The sequence below is a fragment of the Gossypium hirsutum genome, chromosome A13, assembly GCF_007990345.1.
Source record: "Gossypium hirsutum isolate 1008001.06 chromosome A13, Gossypium_hirsutum_v2.1, whole genome shotgun sequence".
Taxonomy (NCBI): domain Eukaryota; kingdom Viridiplantae; phylum Streptophyta; class Magnoliopsida; order Malvales; family Malvaceae; genus Gossypium; species Gossypium hirsutum.
The window spans coordinates 107,185,475-107,208,375 of NC_053436.1; the positions used below are offsets into that span (position 1 = coordinate 107,185,475).

The 22,901-nt window shown below is 31.5% G+C and overlaps 4 protein-coding genes across 4 annotated transcripts; 3 read left to right on the top strand and 1 right to left on the bottom strand.

Annotated features, from left to right (window-relative positions):
• The first annotated feature begins 957 nt into the window (after positions 1-957).
• On the top strand, positions 958-5,408 carry LOC107893316 (mitochondrial-processing peptidase subunit alpha). The gene is made up of 13 exons (XM_016818269.2): positions 958-1,257; positions 1,600-1,842; positions 1,961-2,257; positions 2,358-2,525; positions 2,711-2,878; positions 2,959-3,042; positions 3,233-3,299; positions 3,500-3,597; positions 4,116-4,188; positions 4,282-4,352; positions 4,474-4,523; positions 4,782-4,894; positions 4,994-5,408. The coding sequence occupies exons 1-13, from the start codon at positions 1,219-1,221 to the stop codon at positions 5,038-5,040; spliced, it is 1,518 nt and encodes a 505-aa protein (XP_016673758.1). The 5' UTR covers positions 958-1,218; the 3' UTR covers positions 5,041-5,408.
• Positions 5,409-5,563: 155 nt separating this feature from the next.
• Positions 5,564-7,680, bottom strand: LOC107893317 (leucine-rich repeat extensin-like protein 4). Its single transcript, XM_016818270.2, has one exon. It carries the CDS (start codon positions 7,374-7,376, stop codon positions 6,129-6,131), a length of 1,248 nt encoding a protein of 415 aa, XP_016673759.1. The 5' UTR covers positions 7,377-7,680; the 3' UTR covers positions 5,564-6,128.
• An 8,773-nt stretch (positions 7,681-16,453) lies between these two features.
• Positions 16,454-18,070, top strand: LOC107893315 (profilin). Its single transcript, XM_016818268.2, has 3 exons — positions 16,454-16,779; positions 17,156-17,293; positions 17,700-18,070. The coding sequence occupies exons 1-3, from the start codon at positions 16,657-16,659 to the stop codon at positions 17,832-17,834; spliced, it is 396 nt and encodes a 131-aa protein (XP_016673757.1). The 5' UTR covers positions 16,454-16,656; the 3' UTR covers positions 17,835-18,070.
• Positions 18,071-19,078: 1,008 nt separating this feature from the next.
• LOC107893314 (mitogen-activated protein kinase kinase 6) lies at positions 19,079-22,286 on the top strand. Its single transcript, XM_016818267.2, has 8 exons — positions 19,079-19,244; positions 19,452-19,536; positions 19,921-20,055; positions 20,602-20,826; positions 20,932-21,114; positions 21,258-21,481; positions 21,902-21,947; positions 22,046-22,286. Exons 1-8 carry the CDS (start codon positions 19,171-19,173, stop codon positions 22,136-22,138), a joined length of 1,065 nt encoding a protein of 354 aa, XP_016673756.2. The 5' UTR covers positions 19,079-19,170; the 3' UTR covers positions 22,139-22,286.
• Positions 22,287-22,901: the final 615 nt, after the last annotated feature.

A 22,901-nucleotide genomic window follows, 5' to 3' on the forward strand; every position in this document is an offset into this window, starting at 1 on the left:
TAGAATAATGAAACTATCAAGGGGGATGAATAGTTGTAATTGTATCACAAATATGGATCGTCTTCCCCTGTTTTGATTCGGTATTATTTCCGTTCATCACATGTATTATCTTCATCTTGATGTTTAGCTACTAATGGATTGCGAGTTTCAAAATTATACGTAAAATTTATTTTAGTGTATAATTTAATATATGAATATTGATTTTATATAATTATACATAAGTAACTTTGATCGTGGTTTAAATTTATACATAAAACTTTAATTTGATTTGACGATCAGTGCCATAAATTGAAGAAGAAAGCTTTTTAAATTTTGGATCGTAAATTCTTAACGTTCAAAGATAGTTCTTGAAAACAAACTGAATAAAGAGAGCTTTATTGGTATAAGTGGTATGAACAAAGAATGCTATACAACAATGATTTTAAAGCTAGGCGACTTAAAGGAAAATTTTTGGATAGTTCAGTGACTATTTTATAACTCGTTGAAGTTCAATAACCAAAACATAAACTTAGTAATAGTTTAGTGACATTGGGTATAGTTTAACTAAAGTATAAGAATCAAAGTCATTAAAAAGTAAAAATATGCATAAGTCCCTATACTCTTCTAAAATTTGAAAATTTGTCATTGTGCTTTTTATTTCCAAGATTTTAGTCATTCTACTTTCGAGATTTCAAAATTCAAATTGAATGGTTAATAATGTTATTTTTTTGTTTGATCCAAGTTAATTACAATGCCATTTTTTTAATTACATGGTTATCAAGTGAGTATTTTTTTTTATTTCAAAATGTCATACCAACAAATTTAACAAAAAGAAACTTTTAACAATTGGCCCTAAATTTTAAAATCTGAAAAGTAAAGTGACTAAATTCTAAATTTTTTAAAGTACAGGGAATTATGACATATTTTAACCAAGGACTAATAAACTTTTACCTTGGTAAGTAGTACGCCGATCGGACGGCTACGGAGTTTATCATCAGCTAGCATACCATAACAGACGGTTCAGATAGCAACTCATCTATTCGCTCACGTGTGGATATCCTCATCGGCCAATTCTTCCAACATCACCGAACCAGAGTAAAACATCAACGGCTCAAAACGAGTCGCCTCCCATTTCCAACAAAACCCTGCGGCAGTGGCACCCAAAACCAAACAGACTACAGACCTTCACAGGGTCCGTACACTCTAATTTCTAGGTTTCTTAGAGATCGCCGATTCAAGATGTACCGTGCCGCGGCTTCTCGCCTCCGGGCTCTCAAGGTCGGTTCCGTAATTCCCCCCAAACCCTAACTTATGAGCGCTGATGATTCGATCTCACTATAACAATCAATCTTCAATCTCGACTGTAACAGAGATTACTCGATTTCGATATTTGCTTTTTGAGATTGCTTTTGTTTATAGACAATAGATCTGTTCTTTTAACCCAATATTGATGCTTAGCATGTTACTTTGATTTCTTAATTAAATGTATTTATCTCGGGTAGTCATTGCTGTAACTGGGTATTGATGTTAAGCTGTTTCATGTATCCGGTAAAATTTTCAAATATTGTTAGTCTCAATGCTTGGAGTAGTGATATGCTTTGAATGAAAATGCGAATATAGGGTCGGACATACCATAGAGTACCTGCAAGGTTTTCAACTTCAGTTGCTGCTGCTACAACATCATCCTCTTCAGGTGGCCTCCTTGGTTGGTTCACTGGGGGTCAGTCCAACTCCATACCATCACTAGATTTTCCTCTACCGGGTGTAGCTCTACCATCTTCATTGCCTGACTATGTTGAACCTGGTAAAACTAAGATTACAACTCTTCCAAATGGCCTTAAAGTTGCTTCAGAAACCTCAGCGGTACGTACGAATTTGCTTCTTGTGAAGAATATTTTCTTACATAAGGTCTCTTATTTTAGAAGAAAATTAATTTTGTAACTCATTGTTGAATTTTCTATTTGATTTTGTTGCCAAGCAGAATCCTGCAGCATCAATAGGATTATATGTTGACTGTGGTTCAATCTATGAGTCACCTGCCTCATTTGGGGTCTCACACCTGCTTGAGCGTATGGCCTTCAAGAGCACGACAAACCGCAGCCATTTGCGGATTGTTCGGGAAGTAGAGGCAATTGGTGGCAATGTACAAGCTGCAGTTTCTCGGGAGCAGATTGGATATACCTTTGATGCTTTGAAGACTTATGTTCCTGAAATGGTAGAGCTGCTTATTGACTGTGTGAGAAACCCAGCTTTCTTGGATTGGGAGGTGAATGAACAGGTAAATTGTCTTGAGCTTGTCGTTTTTAGGCTAAATAGTTTTGAGCATATTTAGAATTAATGCCTTGTGAGATGATAATTCATTACTTCACCTTCTACAGCTTCAAAAAATGAAAGAGGAAATTGCTGAAGCTGCAAAGAATCCTCAGGGCTTGCTCTTAGAGGCCATTCACTCAGCTGGTTATTTTGGTGCTTTGGCGAATTCTCTTTTAGCCCCTGAGTCTGCTGTAAATACATTGAATGGTACAGTTTTGGAGGATTTTATCCTGGTAAGTCTTAAGAGAACTTTATTTAGTATGTTTTCAGTGCAAACCGCATCATTGTAGTTATGAAGAAAACTATTTATTAGTATGCTTTAACCTTTCAGTGTTAATTGTTTCATCATTGTTGAGATTGTTGCTGATCTTTGTCTAACATTCTCACTAATAAGCTTGGTTTCCTATGAAAATATTAGGAAAACTTTACTGCTTCTCGGATGGTACTTGCAGCATCTGGTGTTGAACATGAGGAACTGTTATCTGTTGCCGAGCCACTTCTATCAGATCTTTCCAATGTCCCTCGTCCTCAAGAGCCAAAATCTGTGTACACCGGCGGTGATTATCGCTGTCAGGCTGATTTAGGGGTATGTATTATAAATACTTGAAATGATCTTTTCTTTCATATTTCTCCCCAGTTTGAGTTGTTAATTAGTTTCAACTGCAGGATCAAACACATTTTGCTCTTGCATTTGAACTTCCTGGTGGTTGGCACAAGGAGAAGGAAGCTATAATTTTGACTGTTCTTCAGGTTTTTAACTTCGGGTTACTCTGTCTGCTCAATTTCTTATTCCACTGTGCTCTATTTTAATATAGGTCATAGAATTCTTCCTAGGAGTATCCTATCTTGGCCAATTAATTTTCATTGTGTATTTTTGGTTTTTCCTACTTGTTACCATGATCACAAGATAGGAAATTTGATAAATGTAATTATTCTATAGATTCTAATGGGAGGGGGTGGATCATTTTCAGCTGGTGGCCCTGGGAAAGGAATGTATTCAAGACTATGTAAGTTATATTTCGTGCTGCACACTATTATCTTTCAGTATATGACATGTTGTAATAGAGCAAGGTGGATGAAGTTTTGTTTGTTTTTGTGCATTTCTTTATTTACAAAATTCTGCTGCTACTAGACACTCAATTTCTTTTAAATTTTTCTAGTCAATTTGTTTAAGTCTGTATGAAAGTGATGATTATGTTATGAGCAGATGTCCGTGTGTTGAATGAGTATCCACAAGTTTATTCATTTTCAGCATTCAACAGCATTTACAATCATACCGGCATATTTGGAATACAAGCCACCATTGTAAGTCTGCTCTTAAACCTTCCTTTACTAGTTTTAGTACCGTTCCATTCCCATCTCCATCTTTCCCTGCCCTATTATGTTTTCATGAAGCAAGATCCCTAGTTGATTCTTTTGACTATGCCATACATCTTTCCCCGTGTCTTGGTTTTCAAGTGCTAGTCTATTTACAATTTAGTCATGATTCTTCTGAATTATGCTACCCAAGAGCTTTCTTCTCTGTATGCCCAAATTTAATTAATTTACGAGCTTGTGTTGAAAGTAATCTCACAACCAAATCTTTTCTCACACTTTTTCAGGCCATACATCTATTTGTCAATGCTAGTAATTGGCATTTGAAAGTTTTCTTAGTGTAACTCTTTTTTAAAAAAAAATATTTGTTACCTACAGGTCTTGACTTTTTTATTTATGGTCTTGGCCTTCCACTGAATTTATTCCAAATTTCCAATTTGGGACACTTTGTGCTGATAACATCTTCATCGTAGTAACACTCTTGATGATACTCATGTTTCTTAATTCAGGGTTCTGATTTTGCACCAACTGCCATTGATGTAGCTGTCAAGGAGCTTATTGCTGTTGCAACACCTGGACAAGGTTGGCTGCTCTTTATTTCAGCAACTATGATCTTTTCTGCAACGGTCATTCAATGGATAGTTTCTGAAATGCTTTTGATGGTGTTTTTTGCAGTTGACCAAATACAACTAGACCGTGCTAAACAGTCAACCAAGTCTGCAATTTTGATGAATTTGGAATCTAGAGTACGTAAACTGTTCTCTTTAAATTCTTGATTGTAGATGATATTAATGATTTTGGTTAAGGATTCATATTTGCATGCCTAGCACTGCTGTTTAGTGTTCACTTATGAGCCGATTTCTGCAGATGGTTGCTTCAGAAGATATTGGGAAACAAGTCTTGACATATGGTGAGAGGTATGACTTGTCTAACTTCTTTGTTGTTGTCCTTCGCTCTGATGGACCAATGTTGCTCCAACTTTTATTTAGGTATCTGTGTCTGATACCCGTGTTGAGCATATAAATATATGGGTGCAAAGGCTCTTAAAATAAATGAAAGAACTAAGAAATGAATATATATCCTTGTCAGATTATATACCTTTTATATGTCCTATGTACAATGAGAAAACTATGATAATTTTCTTCTCTGAAACAAAACTGTTTTGAACCTATTAGGAAACCTGTGGAGTATTTCTTGAAGGTGGTTGATGAGATTACACTGAAGGATATTTCTTCGATAGCCCAAAAGCTTCTATCGTCTCCTCTCACAATGGCATCATATGGAAATGGTAGTTTACAGTTTACTCGAAACTTAAACCACTGAATTTGTTGTTTTATTGCAAAGCATTTTAGATATATTAACTTTTTCTTTTCTTCATATTTTGCAGTTATTAATGTCCCAAGCTACGATTCAGTTAGCCGCAAATTCAAGTGAAAAATGAAATTGCTTTCCTGTGTCAAACTTGACGAGAATCGGACCTTGTTTTACAGTGTTATGCATCCGAATACCTTTGACTTCTTTTGCAACAAGGTGCACCCATTTTTAACAATAAAATTGTTTCCTCGGCAAACAATCGATTAGTGAAATAGCTTCTGCAGACAATGGGATACTTGTATGTTTTCTGCTGAATTCCATGATTTTGGTCATGGTTGGGGAAAAGTGTCTCCAAACTTTTTATTTTTCACTTTTGTTTTAAAAATTACCCAAAGCAAATTCAAGAATTATTTTTTTACTCCGAGCATACATTTTGACTTGAAATTTTTTGGTGTATATGTTAAGAACATTTGCCCTTTATGGCACAATTTTCAGGTTTTATTTTGCACAATTTATTTTGGAATTAGATTTAGCCACTGCATTGACATGCCAAAGATGATTTTTGTGCCCTCAAGTTATTATGGTTTGAGTTTTTTTAATTTTTTTAAACATTTTCCAGGTCATGTTTGGGGGTTTATAGCTGTTCTTTTGGAAACCTTCCTTTAGGAGTGCAATTTTGATACCACAAGGTTCCAATATATTTATTTTTTATTTTTTTAAAGTATTCGTATTTGATGTTTTGGTTTTTTTCATTTTCGGAGAAATTTTTAAATAAATGAAAAATAGTCCTCCACTCAAACAAAGCAATGACAGCAAAGGAATGTTTTGATACAGTGAAAACCTATAGTAAAAAGCACAAGCATAGATGGTTTATCAAAAAGGCTTACACGCCAAATTTCTTTCATAGAACTGGGTAGACAAATCTTACATTTCATAAGATGATCTTTATCAGATCTTGCTCAAACTTAAAAAACCAGATGAATTGAGCAAACATAACATAGTTCAAAAGCTAGCTAGCTTTCAGCATTGATTCATTTCGAAGTTTAAATAACATGGACTTCCTCAGAAGGTCAAGGCATCCACTATCTGGTTAGCCCTTACGTTACTAAACCAGATTATTGGCCCATTAAGCAAGTGAATTTGAACCCTGGACATGAGCTATTAATGAATGACAGGCACCAATACCAGTTAATTCATGTATGGTGAGATCATGGAGATGGTGACGATGAGGGGGTTACATTAGGGTTCAAGTTCTCAAACAATGCTCCACAAACTAGAGGCTGAGGAGAAGGGATTCTCAAGCAACTCAGCCCACTTCCAGGGATAACATTGCACTGAGGCTGGGGTCTCTGCATATCTCTCCCGGGTATACAATTCAATGAGAAATCAAACCCCACATCCCTATAAAAAGACTTGGAACATTCTTGGCCAAACCCAGAGAAGAAATTATATGCAACAGTCAAGTTCATAAGGCTCCTTAATGAACAAACAATGTCGGGCAACACACCAGATAACTCATTGTGTGCTAAATTAAGGACCTCAATGTCACTCATACAAGACATAGTATCAGGCAAATGACCCATCAATGAATTATGGCTCACATCAAAGACTTGCATCTCTGAAAACAACCCAACACCTTGTGGGATACAACCTGTTAACTGGTTGTTCAAAAGTAAAATCTCTTTCAATTTAGAACGCATGAAACCAAAACTAGCTGGTATGTTCCCATTGAATTTGTTGTTAGCTAAGTTAATAACAGAAGCTGGTGAATTCCCAAAGTTTGAAGGGAGTTCACCTTCAAATTGGTTGTTATTGAGGAAGATAGCATCAAGTCTTTTGTAGAACAAATCTTCAGGAAGGGTACCCGAGAAATTATTGAACCTAAGGTCCAAATAAACAAGATTTGGTATGTATAAAGTAACCATAGGAAAAGAACCAGAGAAATAATTGCCACTAAGATCCAACTCTTGAAGTGAAGTAAGGTCATTGAAAGTATCAGGGACTGTCCCTGAAAACCGGTTGCTGTTAAGGTGAAAGATTGTGATATCTGTAAGAAAAGAGAGTTCTTTTACTAAAGTACCTTGAAGGTTACCATGGTTGAGATCTATGGCTACCACAAATGGTTCATTTGATGAATCTACTGAACAAAAGACCCCTTTGTAAGAGCACACATCTGAGCCATTCCAAGTCTTTAAAACCCCCAAAGGGTCATCAGTGATGGCTGATTTCCATGCTTGAAGAGCAGTGTAAGCATTGTTGAGCTTTGACACTGAAGGACCAGATGGTGTTGGGTTGTTGTTGATGTTGATTCCACCACCAAACCAAACACCGCCGCCGCCGCCACCATTGCCAATATTGATGCCAACACCACCACCAACAGCAATGGCTGCTTGTGTTGGAACATTCATCATTTGCCAAAGTATAAAAACCAGGAAGAACCAAAAACAAAACCCCATTTTGCTTTGTTTGAAGACACCAAGAATGGTTGAAGTGATTAGTTAGTTTGCTTGTAAGGTTGTACAAAATTAGGCTGCTGTTGCTGGCATTGATGAAAGGACAGAATGGGGGGTTGAGTGATTTGAGTTCTTCTTTTAAAGCTTTGAAGACTTTTGTACGAGTAACTCTTGGGTGTGAAAATGTTGACTTGATAACTGAGCTTTTTCTTTTTCTATTCTTTTGATGAATCTGGTCAGTAAAGGTTTGGGATTTGATTGAAGTTTGTGATAATTGTATTGCTCAAGCAAGACTAATTCTAAATGCCCTTATTCTTAAACAGGAAAATACTACTATCAAGCTTGGTCCCTCCATGAACTACATTATATTTTATTAAGAAATAATCAAACCCTCAAAAGTGCTTGATGTGTCAATGACTCGGGTTTTTTGGGCAAAAGAAAATATATTATAAAAACTAAGGATAATATAATTTTTCCCCTTGAATTTGGTAGTATCGATATTTTTTATTTATTTTAGATTTAAATTTAATAATTTGGCCTGTTTTAATCTATAAACTCAAAAAAATATAAAGTGTAATGATGTGATACTTTGAAGTTATGCCATATCATCACTTGAAAATTAAAGTGTGGTGTATTCTCGAAGTGTCAAATTCAATGTTTTAATAATCAGATCGGTGGTTGAACAAGTAGACCACTGGTTCCTGATTCAACAAGTTCAATTGATTCGATTATTGGATCAACAATAATTAAATAATTAATTAAAAATTCGTAAAACTCTAAAAAAATTAATAAATTGATTCAACTTGTTCAACTATCGGTTTTTCTCTAGTTTTCAATTTTTACAAATTGCAAGCAATTTTCAAGTCAATCGGTTCAACAAATTTATTCAAGTTGTTATATCAGTAAGTCTTCGATCTATCTAATCCAATTATGTTTTAGTAATATAAGCCACATCATTAAATCTTGATAGAATATAAGTTTAGAGATCGAAATAGATCTAGTTGCCAAGTCTAAAGAAAATTTACCTTAAAAAAATTTAGATTATAAGTTAATAATAGTAAAAATTATACTTTAACTCTCCAAGATGATAAAATTTTAGTTTAATCTCTTTAAAAATTCTAAAAAAAAATTTATATTTTTTCCCTTAAAAGTTACCTCATACACATTGGGTAATCTAATTTTTTTTAAACATTAATCTCATTATAAGTTCTTATCATATCTTTTTTTTTTATACATTGCCTAAAACTACCCATAGTCCCTTCCTAACCCTTAAATAGGAGGATAATATGCTTCAACGCATTCGAACCCACATCCTCTTGCACTGACGATAATGTTGATGCTAATCGAGTTAAGACTCAACCGATTTGGATAATCTAATTTCTAAATTGAACATCTAAATAAATAACAATAAAGGCTAAATAAAAAGTCATTATATATTAGAATGGAGCTCTTTTTTTTTGATAAAAACAAAGAAAAACTAATTTAAATTACCAAGATCACAAAGCTGCTAGCTCTCTCAGATTGTAAAACTGCTAAAAGTTTCATAGGAGCTTCAGCAAATACCTGCACATCGATATTTCTGTCAAATACCATCTTAGCTAAACGGTCAACATTTAAATCTCTCACTTGGGATATGTCTTATATGCCACTGTCTTATATGTTATAACGCCTGAATGATCCTCCTAATAAAGGCGAAATTCGAAATAGTTAAAACCCCTTTTTAAATTACTTTAATCACATTTAAGCTTTCAGATTAAATTAACACTTTATCACACTCTCTTCTCTGTAAAAGAATTACCCGAATAAAGCTTTATTAGGTAACAACAAATGCAAATGATATGTTTTTCATTGCACTACATTGATTTTAATTAATTATGAATGTAAACAAACCTTAAATTCATCTAACTTTATTTATTTTTTAAAATGATGTGTTATAAATATAAATTTCTTTTAGCTTAGATAAATAAATTAAATGACGCCTGCCAAACTCAAAGCCAAGCCCTGATGAAATTGATGATGCCTTTTATAGACCTAACGAAATAATGAACCATGTTTTAGGGATAAAAAAAAAAACGTTCACATCCTTTGTGGGGTAATTTTTAAGCTTCAAATGTGATGATAAATAATGAATGTTTTGGGTGCAGTTCAGTTTTGAGGCAGAATTTTGGGTAGTATGATTCTTCTTAAAAAATGAGAGTTTAATAAACTTTGATTCATATTAACAGTTTAGAAGTAATTAATGCTTTTTAAGATAGATAATCGGTGGATTCATCCTCAGCCTTGATGAGAAGGATTAATCGGATATTAAAAGCTATGAATCAATAGAGCATCGGGCACGTTCTAAATGAGAGGAATCAAGTGGCTAATTGCATTGTGAAGATAAGACAATTTTAATTTCTGGTATTTTTACATTAATTTACCACTTTTAAGTTTTAAATCATGCGTGTGTTTTTCATTACATTTTCAACCAACCCTGATGGCAATTGACTATGTAAAACCTACCAATTTCTGGTCATCATTTTAATGATGGGTACACCCGACAGGTGACTGGAAATGGGGCCTCCTTTTCTTTTTCACTTTCTATTGTCTAAGCCTCGACCACCATAGATCAGTTCACAATCATCTGTTCATTAAGTTTCAGCTACTACAAAACAGCACACACAACATTCATATGTTGGTGGGTTAAAAACGTGCAATGTTTCTTTCCTCTGTCTGGTGGGCGTGGGATTGTTGTTTGTTCCAATAATCATTAAAAAGAAAAACAAAAATGGAGAATTTCATGTGAATCAATTAATAAAGCAATAATGCAAATGCAAACTTTCATTTCCCTATTGGGTTTTTAGTGAAGGATTTAATGAGATGGTTTAAAAATTTTGATAAATCTAATTAAAATTTTCAAAAATTTTAAAAGCTAATGATAATTGACACAAAATTTGGAGGGGTCTAATTAAAATTTTGACAGGTTTAATGAGAAATTCTAAATTTTTGGGAGGCCTAATTAATATTTTTGAAAATTTTTGTGTAAAAGAAATTTTCAAAAATTTGTGTAGGGGGGCTTTATTAGCTTCTAGCAACAGATTTTGGGGTTAAGATTGGGGTCTAATTAAGATTTTTAAAATTTTTAAAGGCTTAATGAGAAATGAAAAAAAACTAAAGGGATTTGATTAAAATTTTTGAAAGGTTTAATGTGAAATTCCAAATTTTTGGGGGTTTAAATAATTTTTTTTAATTTAAGGGTCTAAATTTTTTTTTTGGGTAGGCCCCGTGGCCTCTCTGCTAGCTTCCATGCCCTTTTCTTTGTGGACTTTGTTTAATTGATTCGTACAGTATATTTTAAGGTTAACATACTATTTAATATTTAAATTTAATTTTAATGATTAATTTAATATTTAAAATTTTGTCTCGATTTAGTACTTGAGCTTGGTTTCAATATTTAATTTTTTGACATTTGAGCCTTTTTCTTTTTTGCCTCATTAAGTATCTACGTGTTTTTTTTAGAGTAAATATCAAATATTCATTTGGCCAAATGATACGATTTGATATGAAGTATCAAATTGAATATTAAAACTAAATTTAAGAACCAAAATGATATAAAAATTTAGGTTACCAAATTAAGCATTATATATACAATACCTTTCCCCCTTTCCCTTATTTTCTGGAATTGATATAGGTAATTTTAATCAATAAACATTGGATTTGTCTCCTTGGGGTTGTTCATTTCATCATTATCAAACCCCTGACAACTACACGTCGATAGGTTTCCCTTGTGTCATTGCACTCAACCTGTTTGAAATAATGCCCGTGTGAAGTAAATTCAACAACACCTTGTTTAAAATTTGAAACCAGATTTCATTTTGCGACCCTCAACAACTTTGTTTTTTACTGTCATGTCCAAGAATCTGCCTCCACTTTGTTTTTTTCTTTCTTAACAACATTTATTGGTTTGTTTACAATAAACTTTTGTTAAGATATTATTTAGTTAGTATACGTGGATACCACAATAATTAAATGAAAGTGTAATTATTTTTTTTATAATTGTAAAAAATTGTAATTTTTTAGATACCTATCATTGACACAGTATAATTACATTGTAATTCCCTATGTCATGTTTGGTAGTACGAATTATAATTATACAGTTATATAATTTATATTTTTAAAAAATATTAGTATGATAAAAGTTAATTTCTAAATAACAAAAATTAAAATCAAATTATTATATTTATTATGTTAGTCTAAAAAAGTAGTTGGCAATGCGGTTACTAATAAAAATAGTAGAAAAAATAAATATCATGTACAACTTTATCTAATTACTTTAGTGCATATTTTGTTAGGTTATTCCCTCTTTAATATCCATTATATACTCCTTCTCATATGTTGGTCTTTGATAGAGTTTTCTTGATACAAAGCCTATAATTACTTTTAACCAATTCCTAACCTTTAAATAAGAGAATAAGCGTGATTCAATGCGTTTGAACACACATCCTATTGCACTGACAACAATGTCAATAACAATGAGTTAAGACTCAGTCATGTAAAGATACAAGTTAGATCTCACTAATTAATATTAATATTAATATATTTTATTTTTCAAGTGTTAGTATTTGATACATTGACAGTGTACTTTCTTTATTTTATAAGCAATCTTAAAAATTTGCTACATTTTTTTTAAATAATTTTTTATATTTTACTACACCCTATAGGACATTTGTCAACTCTCTAATTCTATTTGTAGAGTCTACAAACGTTACCGACATAGTACCAAATATTTTCCCATTTTTTAATTTAAAAAGTTAAAAAAAATTAAATATGATATAATTTAAAATGTTGTTATAAATATATAACAATTATCATTTGATACACAACTGGTGCTATTATAGAAAAATGTGATTATTATATGTGTGTGAACTCCACCTCTTGACAACTCTGGCCAAAGTACCATGATCAAATAGCTTCGCCCATTTGGTTCCACCAACCTTACTTCTTCCATCACGAGGATTATTCTTCGAGAATCTAACGAACGTGCAAGCCAATCACCTTGACATTAAGGCCACTCTAATAAAATAATCATCACTTAGAACACATATATTTTGCAATCAAGATAATATCAGATAATTCACCTAACAATGGATTATGAAAAAGGTCAATAAAGCTATTAAGAGACTACACGTGGCAAAAGAGATCAAGCCCATATAAGTATCTCTCTAAACCTCGAAAATTGGAAATGTTCAACAACCCTCTATCCCGAACTTTATCCATACATATCTTCTTCCTTGAATTCCACTTCTTTCTTCACCTCCTTCTACCACTTAAACTATACGACTCTTGACCTAAACAGAATCAACTGTCTTCAACCTCCACCACATCTTCCTCCATATTGACTTTTGGTCAGAGGCGTAGCCAGGGGGCTGGCATAGGCCCCGGCCCCCACTAAAATAGAAAATTTCATTTTAGATCTTCGAAATTTTTAAAAAATTTTAAATTAGTAAAGGTAAAATTACACTTTACCCCCTCAAAATTATAAAAATTCAATTTAATCATTTAAAAATTATAAAAATATAAACTATAAAAAATTAAAATTTTATCTAACCCCTAAAATTTTTTTTGGACTTCGCCACTGTTTTTGGTATGCTTGAAAAACCTTTATTGCTCTCTCATCTGTCATGCAATTTTTAATATTGGACTCTCCCAAAAGAGATGTTTACTGTTTGCATGATGTATAAAAATGGAGATGGCCTGTTGGATCATCTTTATAATGTAGAATTTAACCACATAGTGGATTGCAAATCATTGTAATAATAGTATCTACACCAACTTGAAAATTGTGCCATTTAATCCATTATAATCTCATGATGAAAAATATTATATATATTATGATGGAATTATTGTAATGGCTGCTCATTGATTTTTATAATCTCATGATTAAATGTTTTATACATATATATATATATATATATATTATAATATGATGGAACTGTTTTAATGGCTGCTCTTTGGTTTGGTTGGTTAAGACATTGTAGGGTAATTGTTGGATTGGTAGCAATAAAATTAATATCCAACCAAATTATACGTTACTCATTAATTAGGAGATTTTAGAATGGTTGTTGGTCCGATTGAGTCTTAATTCAATTGGTATGTGTATTGATATTAATGTCGGAGGACATAGGCTTGAGTATGCTGAAACGCATTATTTTCCTATTTTTAGGTTAGAAGAGACTGTGGGTAGTTTTAAACATTATATCAAAAAAGAATTATTGTTGATTATGTGGTTTTAATCGTATCAAGTCATTGAAATTTAATAGATAAAGTATATTTAATAAGGTGTTCAAATTATTAGTAGATTTATGTTTTAAATATGCATTTTGGTCCGTTGATTTCAAAAAAAATTTCTAAAATAGTTCTATTGAACAAATCAAAAGTTTTTATTTAACTCATTGAGCTTTTTTTTTTAAGTTCAGCTAATAAGCTCTAAGTAGTGATTTGGCGATCGATACTTTGAATCAATACCCATCAACAAGTAAAATAACATACCTTAGGTTTAAACGGATTTGATGGTTAGTGTCAAAGATCGAAAAAGAAAATTATTTGAATTTTAATTTGCAAATTTGTGACCTTAAAATATTTTTCATGATAAAAATTTAAACTAAAATTTTAACCATAAATACTAATTTAAGTATTAATTACTAAATTCTAAATAAGAAATAATAATTAAAAACAAAACCCTAAATACTGTATTATATCTATTCTTTTTAATACAATGTTTAGAATACCCATAACCCTCCTCAACCTTGAAATAGGAGGATAATGTTGCTTCAGTGCTCAAACTCACATCCTCCTACATTGATAATAATATCGATACCAATCAAGCTAAAACTCAATTGACACGAAATATATAATTTGAAATGTTAAATTCTAGTAAATTAAACAAAACCAGCCAAATTAACTTGAATTATTTTTTTTCATGACTAAATCATTCTTCACAAATTCAATTCCATTAATAATTAATTTTTTATTAATTTTGACAAATTCAATTAATAAAAATCTGATTTGGTTATCAACCCGATAGATTGATTGAACATGCTCCAAACAGTGAAAAAAAGAAGACTGGCATCAATCAATAGCCCAATATAGTTTTGGGCCATGAATGGAAATAGGCCCAAACTAGGAGTGAAACGGGCCTCTCCTCATACCCATTAAATAAGAGATGCCTAGCTTATCTAGAGTTTGATTTTAGATAAAATTGAGTTATTTATGTTTTATTTTCATTGTTTAAGGTTTTTTGTTTGATACAAAATAAGTAATGATAAGTTTAACTTTTAATATTTATATGTTTTGTGAACTAGATTTTTATTTTTAATTAAATTTAATTATATTAACCTTTGAAAAATAATTAAATTGTTTCTTTTTTAAGAGAAATGTTGATTAAAATATTGATTTTTTAATGATATTAGCATGGTAACCCGTATGGCATTTCATGAGGACTTTATGTTGACATGCTATATTAAGAAACAATTTTAAAATTATAAAAAAATATTTTAAAAAATAAAACAAATTTTTTTATAAAAATTCAAAAAATTACCATGAAGTACATGTAGATTGTTATATGGGTTGCCATGTTTAGAAATTACAACTCGTTTCTTTTTGAAACGTTAATTTTCAAATTCAATTTTTTTTAAAAGATCGGGGGATCAAATTTAGCTTAAAAAAAATAAGGGCCGAATTTGAAAATATGTAAACATTAAGGACTTAATCTATTGTTATAATTTAAAAATAAAAGAAACTAACAAGTGTTGGATACGATGTGAACATTGCATTCCTAAAAAGAATTGTGGATTTGAATATTTAAAATGATATTGTTGAAAGAAACAACTATAAACCTCGAATATAAACCATAAAATGAACGTGTACTATATTAATTTTTTTAAAATTAATATCACAATTAAAATATTCATATTCTAACTTATTTTTTATTCAAATTAAATGATTGAATCAATTTTATTTATTTTACAACATAACCCGAATAAATTAGTACATATGAAAGTCCAGCTCCTAGCTGTCCACATGAAATGGGGGAATGGGGGCCTAATGAAAGTGAAGGCATGAATAATTTTATTTCTTTTTCTATTATCTTTGATATTGTTTGGTTTAATGCATTATAATATTGGGATTAGTGGTGCTTATGGGTCGGGTCGGGTCTGGTTGGGCTAAATACGATATTAACATACTATATGTTAGTTTAAGCCCGTCCCGTTTTAAAATTTGGGTCTAATATTTTATCTAAATCCGCCCATATTTGCAGAGGACTAATCCAATCCTATTTTAGGTTTGTCTATATTATCTTTTAATTTTTTAATAAAATATTTATATTATATTATTTTTAATTTTTAATAATTTTAAACATTTTTATTTATTAAAATTTTTTACATAGTCATCGTAACATTATTTTAATGTTTACGTTAGAATAATATTATATATTTAGTATAAGTTAATGTGTTCTAAGTTACATAATATATAAAAATATAATATAAAATATTATAAACTTAACACAATCAAACTCGGACTTGAATTTAAGACCTGAGCCTGACCCATATTTTAAACATGTTTAAATTTTTTTTAAACCCATTATTTAGACATAATATTTTTCTTCAAACTTTTTCAAATTTCGATTAGATCTTCAAAATATTATTTATTTGTACAATATTTAATTATTTAATTAAATACAATTTAATTGAATATTAATTCAATTTAAAAATATTAAAACTCTATTCTTTTAAAAAGGTGATATATATTATTATAAAAATAATTTTTTCTTTTATATAAAATCTGTAAAAAATTATTTAAATAAAAAAAAAACCACAAAAACCACCTTATCTTTGACTATCATTTTTTCATAAACATAACTAAAGATAAAAATATTTTTATAATAATGTAATTTATTTAAAAAAAAAGTAAATTTTAATATTCTATAACTGACTTGGTATTGGAATGACACCTGAAATTAATTCAATAATAGATATATAATTAATAAAAAAAATTAAAAAGTTCGATGAGTTTTGAATTAAATATTTGAAAAATTAAATAATAAAAAAGGGGAAAAAAAAGGGAAAAAAAAAAGAAAAAAAAAAGCCGACAGATCTCATTATTTTAGCGCTATATGCCTATATCTCCGTGTCTGTCACTCAGCTCAGCTTCGGCCCTTTACAGCCAAATACCTTTCTCGAGCGTTTCTTTTTTAACTCTCCAGTTCTCCACGAATCCATAGAATTTCACCAAGAAGAAGAAGAAGATGTCGTGGCAAACATATGTAGATGAGCACTTGATGTGCGAAATCGATGGCAATCATCTCTCCTCCGCCGCCATCGTCGGCCACGATGGCAGCATTTGGGCCCAGAGCTCCAATTTCCCTCAGGTTTTCTTCATTACCCTTTGGGTTTTTCATTAATCCCTTTTCCCATTTTGGGTTTTAGTTGATGCTTTGAATGAGGTGATCTGTTTGCTATAAATTGAATTCACTGCTCATTATTTGTTCGCTGATCTTATTTTCTCCGAAAAGCATTTACCCTAATGGATTTGGTATGCTAAGTAGGGATCTTTTTGCTGTGATTTGTTAGTTCATATTGCATGTCGATTGAGTATGTGTATTGATTTCTGGGTTTGTTTATTTTTTCTTAGTTTTAGATGCTAAATGATCTCTGCAAATGACCTTACTTTTAGCAATGGTGATAAATGTTATGAGAATAATCAATCTGTGCTTATTGCTTCTAGTTTTTATGTTAAATTTTCAGTTCAAACAAGAAGAGATTAATGCCATCATGAATGACTTTGCTGAACCTGGGTCACTTGCTCCAACTGGATTGTACCTTGGTGGCACAAAATATATGGTGATCCAAGGCGAACCCGGATATGTTATTCGAGGGAAGAAGGTAATGTTCTCCATCCGTTCTTAGTTTCAATTTGTTTTATAACACTGAAAAATCTCATCTGTACATGCATTCTCTTACATTATTTGACTGGGAATAGGCTTGTCATTCCAGAATTTTGCAGCCTTTTGAGACGATAAAAATAAAACCAAATCCGTATTATTACGACTCAAAATTTGTACATCGATGCTTTTTTGTATGCACTTGCCTTTTCTTCCCTCCATGCAGCTGCAACCTTGTGCCTCCATTCACCAATATCTGTAGAGAGTGTATTTCTCCGGACGGAGACACTGCAATGAAAGAAAGGAGGCCATTACCGCACGACTTTGCAGTCATTTTCTCATTGATTTAATTTTAGTGTCATGGTTGTATTGTATTCTAAACTTTATTTTTTTCATTTTAATTTCAGGGATCCGGAGGTATTACTATTAAAAAGTCCAATATGGCTTTGCTCATCGGAATCTATGATGAGCCAATGACTCCCGGCCAATGCAATATGGTTGTGGAAAGGCTTGGTGATTATCTCATTGAACAGGGTTTTTGATCTTGCTGCTGTGGCCTATTTTGTTTCAATTCTTCTCTATTTCTATACAAAACTCGTATCCACCACCTCTTATAGTGATGGTTGGGTGCAGTTGAATAATAGTATTACCAGTTACTAGTGTGAAACTCATAGAGAACTCAACGAAAAGCTCAGTGTTTGTAATGGCGATGTTATTGATCGCTTAGTTTGTATTTGTGCTTTGTTTGATGTATGGTATCATGAAGATTGTTGAGGTACATTTGCCTACATTTACAATTTTGGATTTTTCTACTTTTGTTGGTCTTTGATTTGGGTGGTTAAATGAAGTGTTCTTGGTGGTTTTATGTTTAGGGTTTTGAAAGTTAACACCTCATTGCCGCTCGGTTCGCGTAATTGGAATTGATTATAGTTAGCTTCTGCGTAAAGAAATGGGGTTACTAGGATCTTTGTTGAGTTTGAAATTTTTTTTCTCTTCTTTTTGGTGGCAATACAGCAACTATTGAATGCTGAAGATGCATGAGAAACTAGATTATCTTGCTCAAAACATGGCTAGATTATGTAGTCTAGGTCGTTATGCACATTCAATTTGGAATAGGGATGGTCATCTAGGGGAGCGGTGGCGGATGTTGTTAAATCCACCATCGTTCTACAACTGGCTTGATCTCTTCACTACTTGTTTCGCTCTATCACGGCGGTGTAATATTAAAAATCATTACCACTATCATGGATGCATCTATCTCTACTTCACTTAAAATGGCTTCAATCTTATTTTTGTTATTTTTTTATTATAATATTTTTAATTTTTAATGGTAAATAAATATTTAAATATAATATTTTTAAAAATATTTAAATAGGAAACATACTGAGTGTTTTTATGTACTTACCCCTTTAATTTAATAATTATATTATACAAAAATAAAATAATAATTTCTTTTTTAATAATTATATTTATACAAGAATAAAATAATAATTTTTAAAGTGGAGCGTGGTAAAATATTAACTATGGCAATAATTAAATTAAAATTTTTAAATAATTACGTTTTAGTGAATATTAATTGAAGCAAGGCTAAACTGATCGGAATGGGAAAAACATGTCTTTTAAACAACTATATTGAACGATTCAAATTTTTATTCTCTAAGGATCGATTCGGTAGAAGTGGTAAAGTACAAGGACTAAATACTTATTTACCCTAAAAAAGTTAAATTAGTTTTACGCGGCCTTTCCCGTTTGAATTTATAACGAATCCATCATCTTCACTTTCTCAATAAACATTTTAAAAACAAAAACACTTTCTTTTTATCTTTCTATAAGAACCCTAACGGAACAGTTATAAAAATCTTTCAAAAAACAAAAAAAATGAAGAGCAAGAAGCCATTGAAGCAACTGAAGCTCGCTGTTCCAGCTCAAGAAACCCCTATCTCTTCTTTCTTGTAAGTTTCTTTTTTCTTAAGACATATTTCTTGATGGCTTCGATTTTGGATCAATACTTTAGCTTTTTTAGTTTACTTGAAATCGCTTCTTGAAATTCGAAGTTTATGGCTTGATTGGTTTCATGGTTTCCGTTACGTTTTCTTCTGTTTCGCTGCCGTGAAAATATTTTGAATTTTGAATTTTTTTTATACTGTAATGTCTTACAGGACGGCGAGTGGGACATTTCATGATGGTGATTTGCTTCTAAATCAGAAAGGATTGCGTCTTATTTCCGAGGAAAAGGAATCTCGAGTAAGTTTTTGTGACTAATCTAAGAGGATTTTTAATTACTTTGTGTTTTGGAGGTCACTTCTGATATACCCATATAGAAAACTGGAATTTTATTCTTTTTTATTGTATTAGTATTATGTAGTAAGTGCACCTTTGTTTATCATTTCTATAGTTTATTATTTCATCTTTTTTTTTGCGTTTCGCTTGAAAATTAAGGACAATTTTGATGCTAAAATATTGGAATTAAGTTGAAATTATTGTGAAGTTCATTGGCTAGCTAGTTATTCTACAGCAATGCTTGTTCAAGTTCCCATAGAGTTCTTTATCCTTTTACTTTTTGGTATCAATTTTCTTGGGATTCAAGATATTCTTTTCTCTTTTTTATTTTTGGGTTACTTTGAGCAGCCTTCTGACGCCAAGGAGCTTGATTTTGAATTCTCATTGGAAGACCTTGAGACAATCAAAGTTATTGGGAAGGGCAGTGGTGGTGTAGTACAACTTGTTCGCCACAAATGGGTTGGAAGATTGTTTGCCTTGAAGGTAAATTGTTCAAGACTGACAAACCTTGTTCAATTACTTGTTAGTTTTTGAACTTGCTATGAACAGACTCTGTTTATTTCCTTATTTGCCTTTAACTTTTATTTTTCATTAGCATGTTAAGGTTACTACCTTAGTATTATCCTCGGATTCCTCCTTTGAATTAATGTAGGATGTGAGAATTTATTGATAAATATATATATTGCGGATCAAGATTATTTGGGGTGAGAAGATGGTGACCAAATAAGGCATGCTAATACTTCTTTTCATATTTTTGCTTCTCTTTTCTTGTATGATAATTGGTTCGACCACTTCATAATTGTTTGATTTCTAGCACTGCAACATACGATCCTCATGAACAGGGTTCATCTTTTTTTTTTCCCCTGTTTGTTGCTAAATACTAACATCTTCACTTTTTTTTGCAGCTATATCTGCTTGAATATTGTCTTAAATATAACGTGGTAGTAAAAAACGTTGAAATGATTTGAACATGATGGTTATAAATGAAGAAAAACTTATTCAGAGAAACTTTTGGGCTATTAATTGCAGGTCATCCAAATGAACATACAAGAGGAAATTCGCAAGCAAATTGTGCAGGAGCTAAAAATAAACCAAGCATCACAATGTTCGCATGTTGTAGTTTGCTACCATTCTTTCTATCACAATGGGGCCATATCTCTGGTGCTAGAATACATGGACCGTGGATCTCTGGCTGATGTGATCAGACAAGTTAACACAATTCTTGAACCATATCTTGCAGTTGTGTGTAAGCAGGTATTCTTCCTTTTGACTTGAAATTTTATGAATGACCTAAAAAAAGTCATTTCAAAAGCTAAACAAGTGAGTTGTTCTTTCTACTCATATCTCTTTATGTTTCAGGTTCTACAGGGACTTGTGTATTTGCACCATGAAAGGCATGTAATACATAGGGACATAAAACCATCCAATCTACTGGTAAACCATAAAGGGGAAGTGAAGATCACTGATTTTGGTGTCAGTGCAATGCTAGCTAGCTCTATGGGCCAGAGAGATACATTTGTTGGGACTTACAACTACATGTCGGTATGTGGAGCTTCCACACTGTTGAAATTGTCATTCATCATGCATTTTTTGCTGCTGGTTGTGATTAACGTGTTTAATGTGTCTATTTTTCACTAAGATTTAATGTAAAATCTTAATCTCAATCATCTTGTTTATGATTGTAGCCGGAGAGGATTAGTGGGAGCACTTATGACTATAGCAGTGATATTTGGAGTTTGGGAATGGTAGTGCTTGAATGTGCTATTGGACGTTTCCCATATATGCAATCTGAAGATCAACAAAGCTGGCCTAGCTTTTATGAGCTTTTGGAGGCAATAGTGGAAAAGCCTCCACCGACTGCTCCATCAGATCAATTCTCTCCAGTGTTCTGTTCATTTGTATCAGCCTGGTAAACACTTGCATGTTTAGTTTGCATTTTTATCATATCATGAACTTATCTGCCAAACTTGGTCTGTAAAATGCTTGTTTCTTTGAATTCTTTTGCCATAGTCCTGGCTTCTAGTGTAAGCTAGCAGCCCTCTTGAATATGCTATCCACATTTGATGCACGTAGCAATAGAAATTGGTGTTCAAGTTCATTGAATAATGTCATCTTACCTTACTAACATCACTAGAATCCAATATTTCATCCTCGGAGGCACAGTTTATGTTGTCTAAAAGTGGTGGATATCGTAATAAGAGTACAATCTTTTCCTTGATACATTTAGATATTGGTTTCCCTCTTTTATCATTGCCATTTTCCATTTGCTTTTGTTGTGATAGAAATAATCAATTTTCTAATTTTGCTTCTTTCCTTCCCATTTTTTTAGCATAAAGAAGAACCCTAAAGAAAGAGCATCATCTTTGGACCTCTTGGTAAGTTTCATAGACTTAAGCCCATTCGTGTATTCAAATTTCAATACATTAGTAACTCTTATTATATTAATTTGCCACATCTTTTTTTGTTAATGAAGAGTCACCCTTTCATCAAAAAGTTCGAAGACAAAGACATAGACCTTGGGATTTTGGTAGGTAGCTTGGAACCTCCTGTGAATTACCCAAGATAATTTGCTTTGTTATAATATGCTTTTGGAATGTAAAATTTGTTTCTCATCTGTCACTTTTTCCTTTTTACCTAGTTTAAACTCACTCTGTAGTAGTTATGTTACTTGAATTTAAATGCGAGTGTCGGATATAAATATGTATCCATGCAAATATAACAATTTTCTTTAATTTATCATGTATTCTAAGAATTATATTATATCATACAAGGATATGTCAAAATATATCAGATACAAATAATTAAAACAAAATAAAAAGTCAATGTAACAGAGTTACCGTTTTGCACTATTATATTATCAAGGTTTCGCACAAAGGCTAGTTAGCGATTAAATTACTACTATTAGATGTTTTATCACATAGGTATATATATATGTATATATATATAAGGAAATTACAAATTTAAAATATAAATGAAAAGATTAGATTAAATTATTTATCATGTTATTATTAATTTTAAGTTAATGTCGAATTAATTTGTGATACTAACTCAATTAAATATAAAATAATAAAATATGCACAATAAAACTAAAATGTATAAAAATATTAAAAAAAATTTAATTAAATTTTAAATTAAAAGTTCCATTAATGCAAATGATACGAACTCAAATCTTATCATATGCAATTGCTTCTATTGCATCATGTTTTCAAAATTGATTTTTTTAAGAATGACATTTTTTTAAAAATAAGGTTCAATCCTTTTATAGAAGTGATTAAATAAGTTGTTATTATATCAATGATAGTGAAAAATTTTTAACTCCACAAATAAAA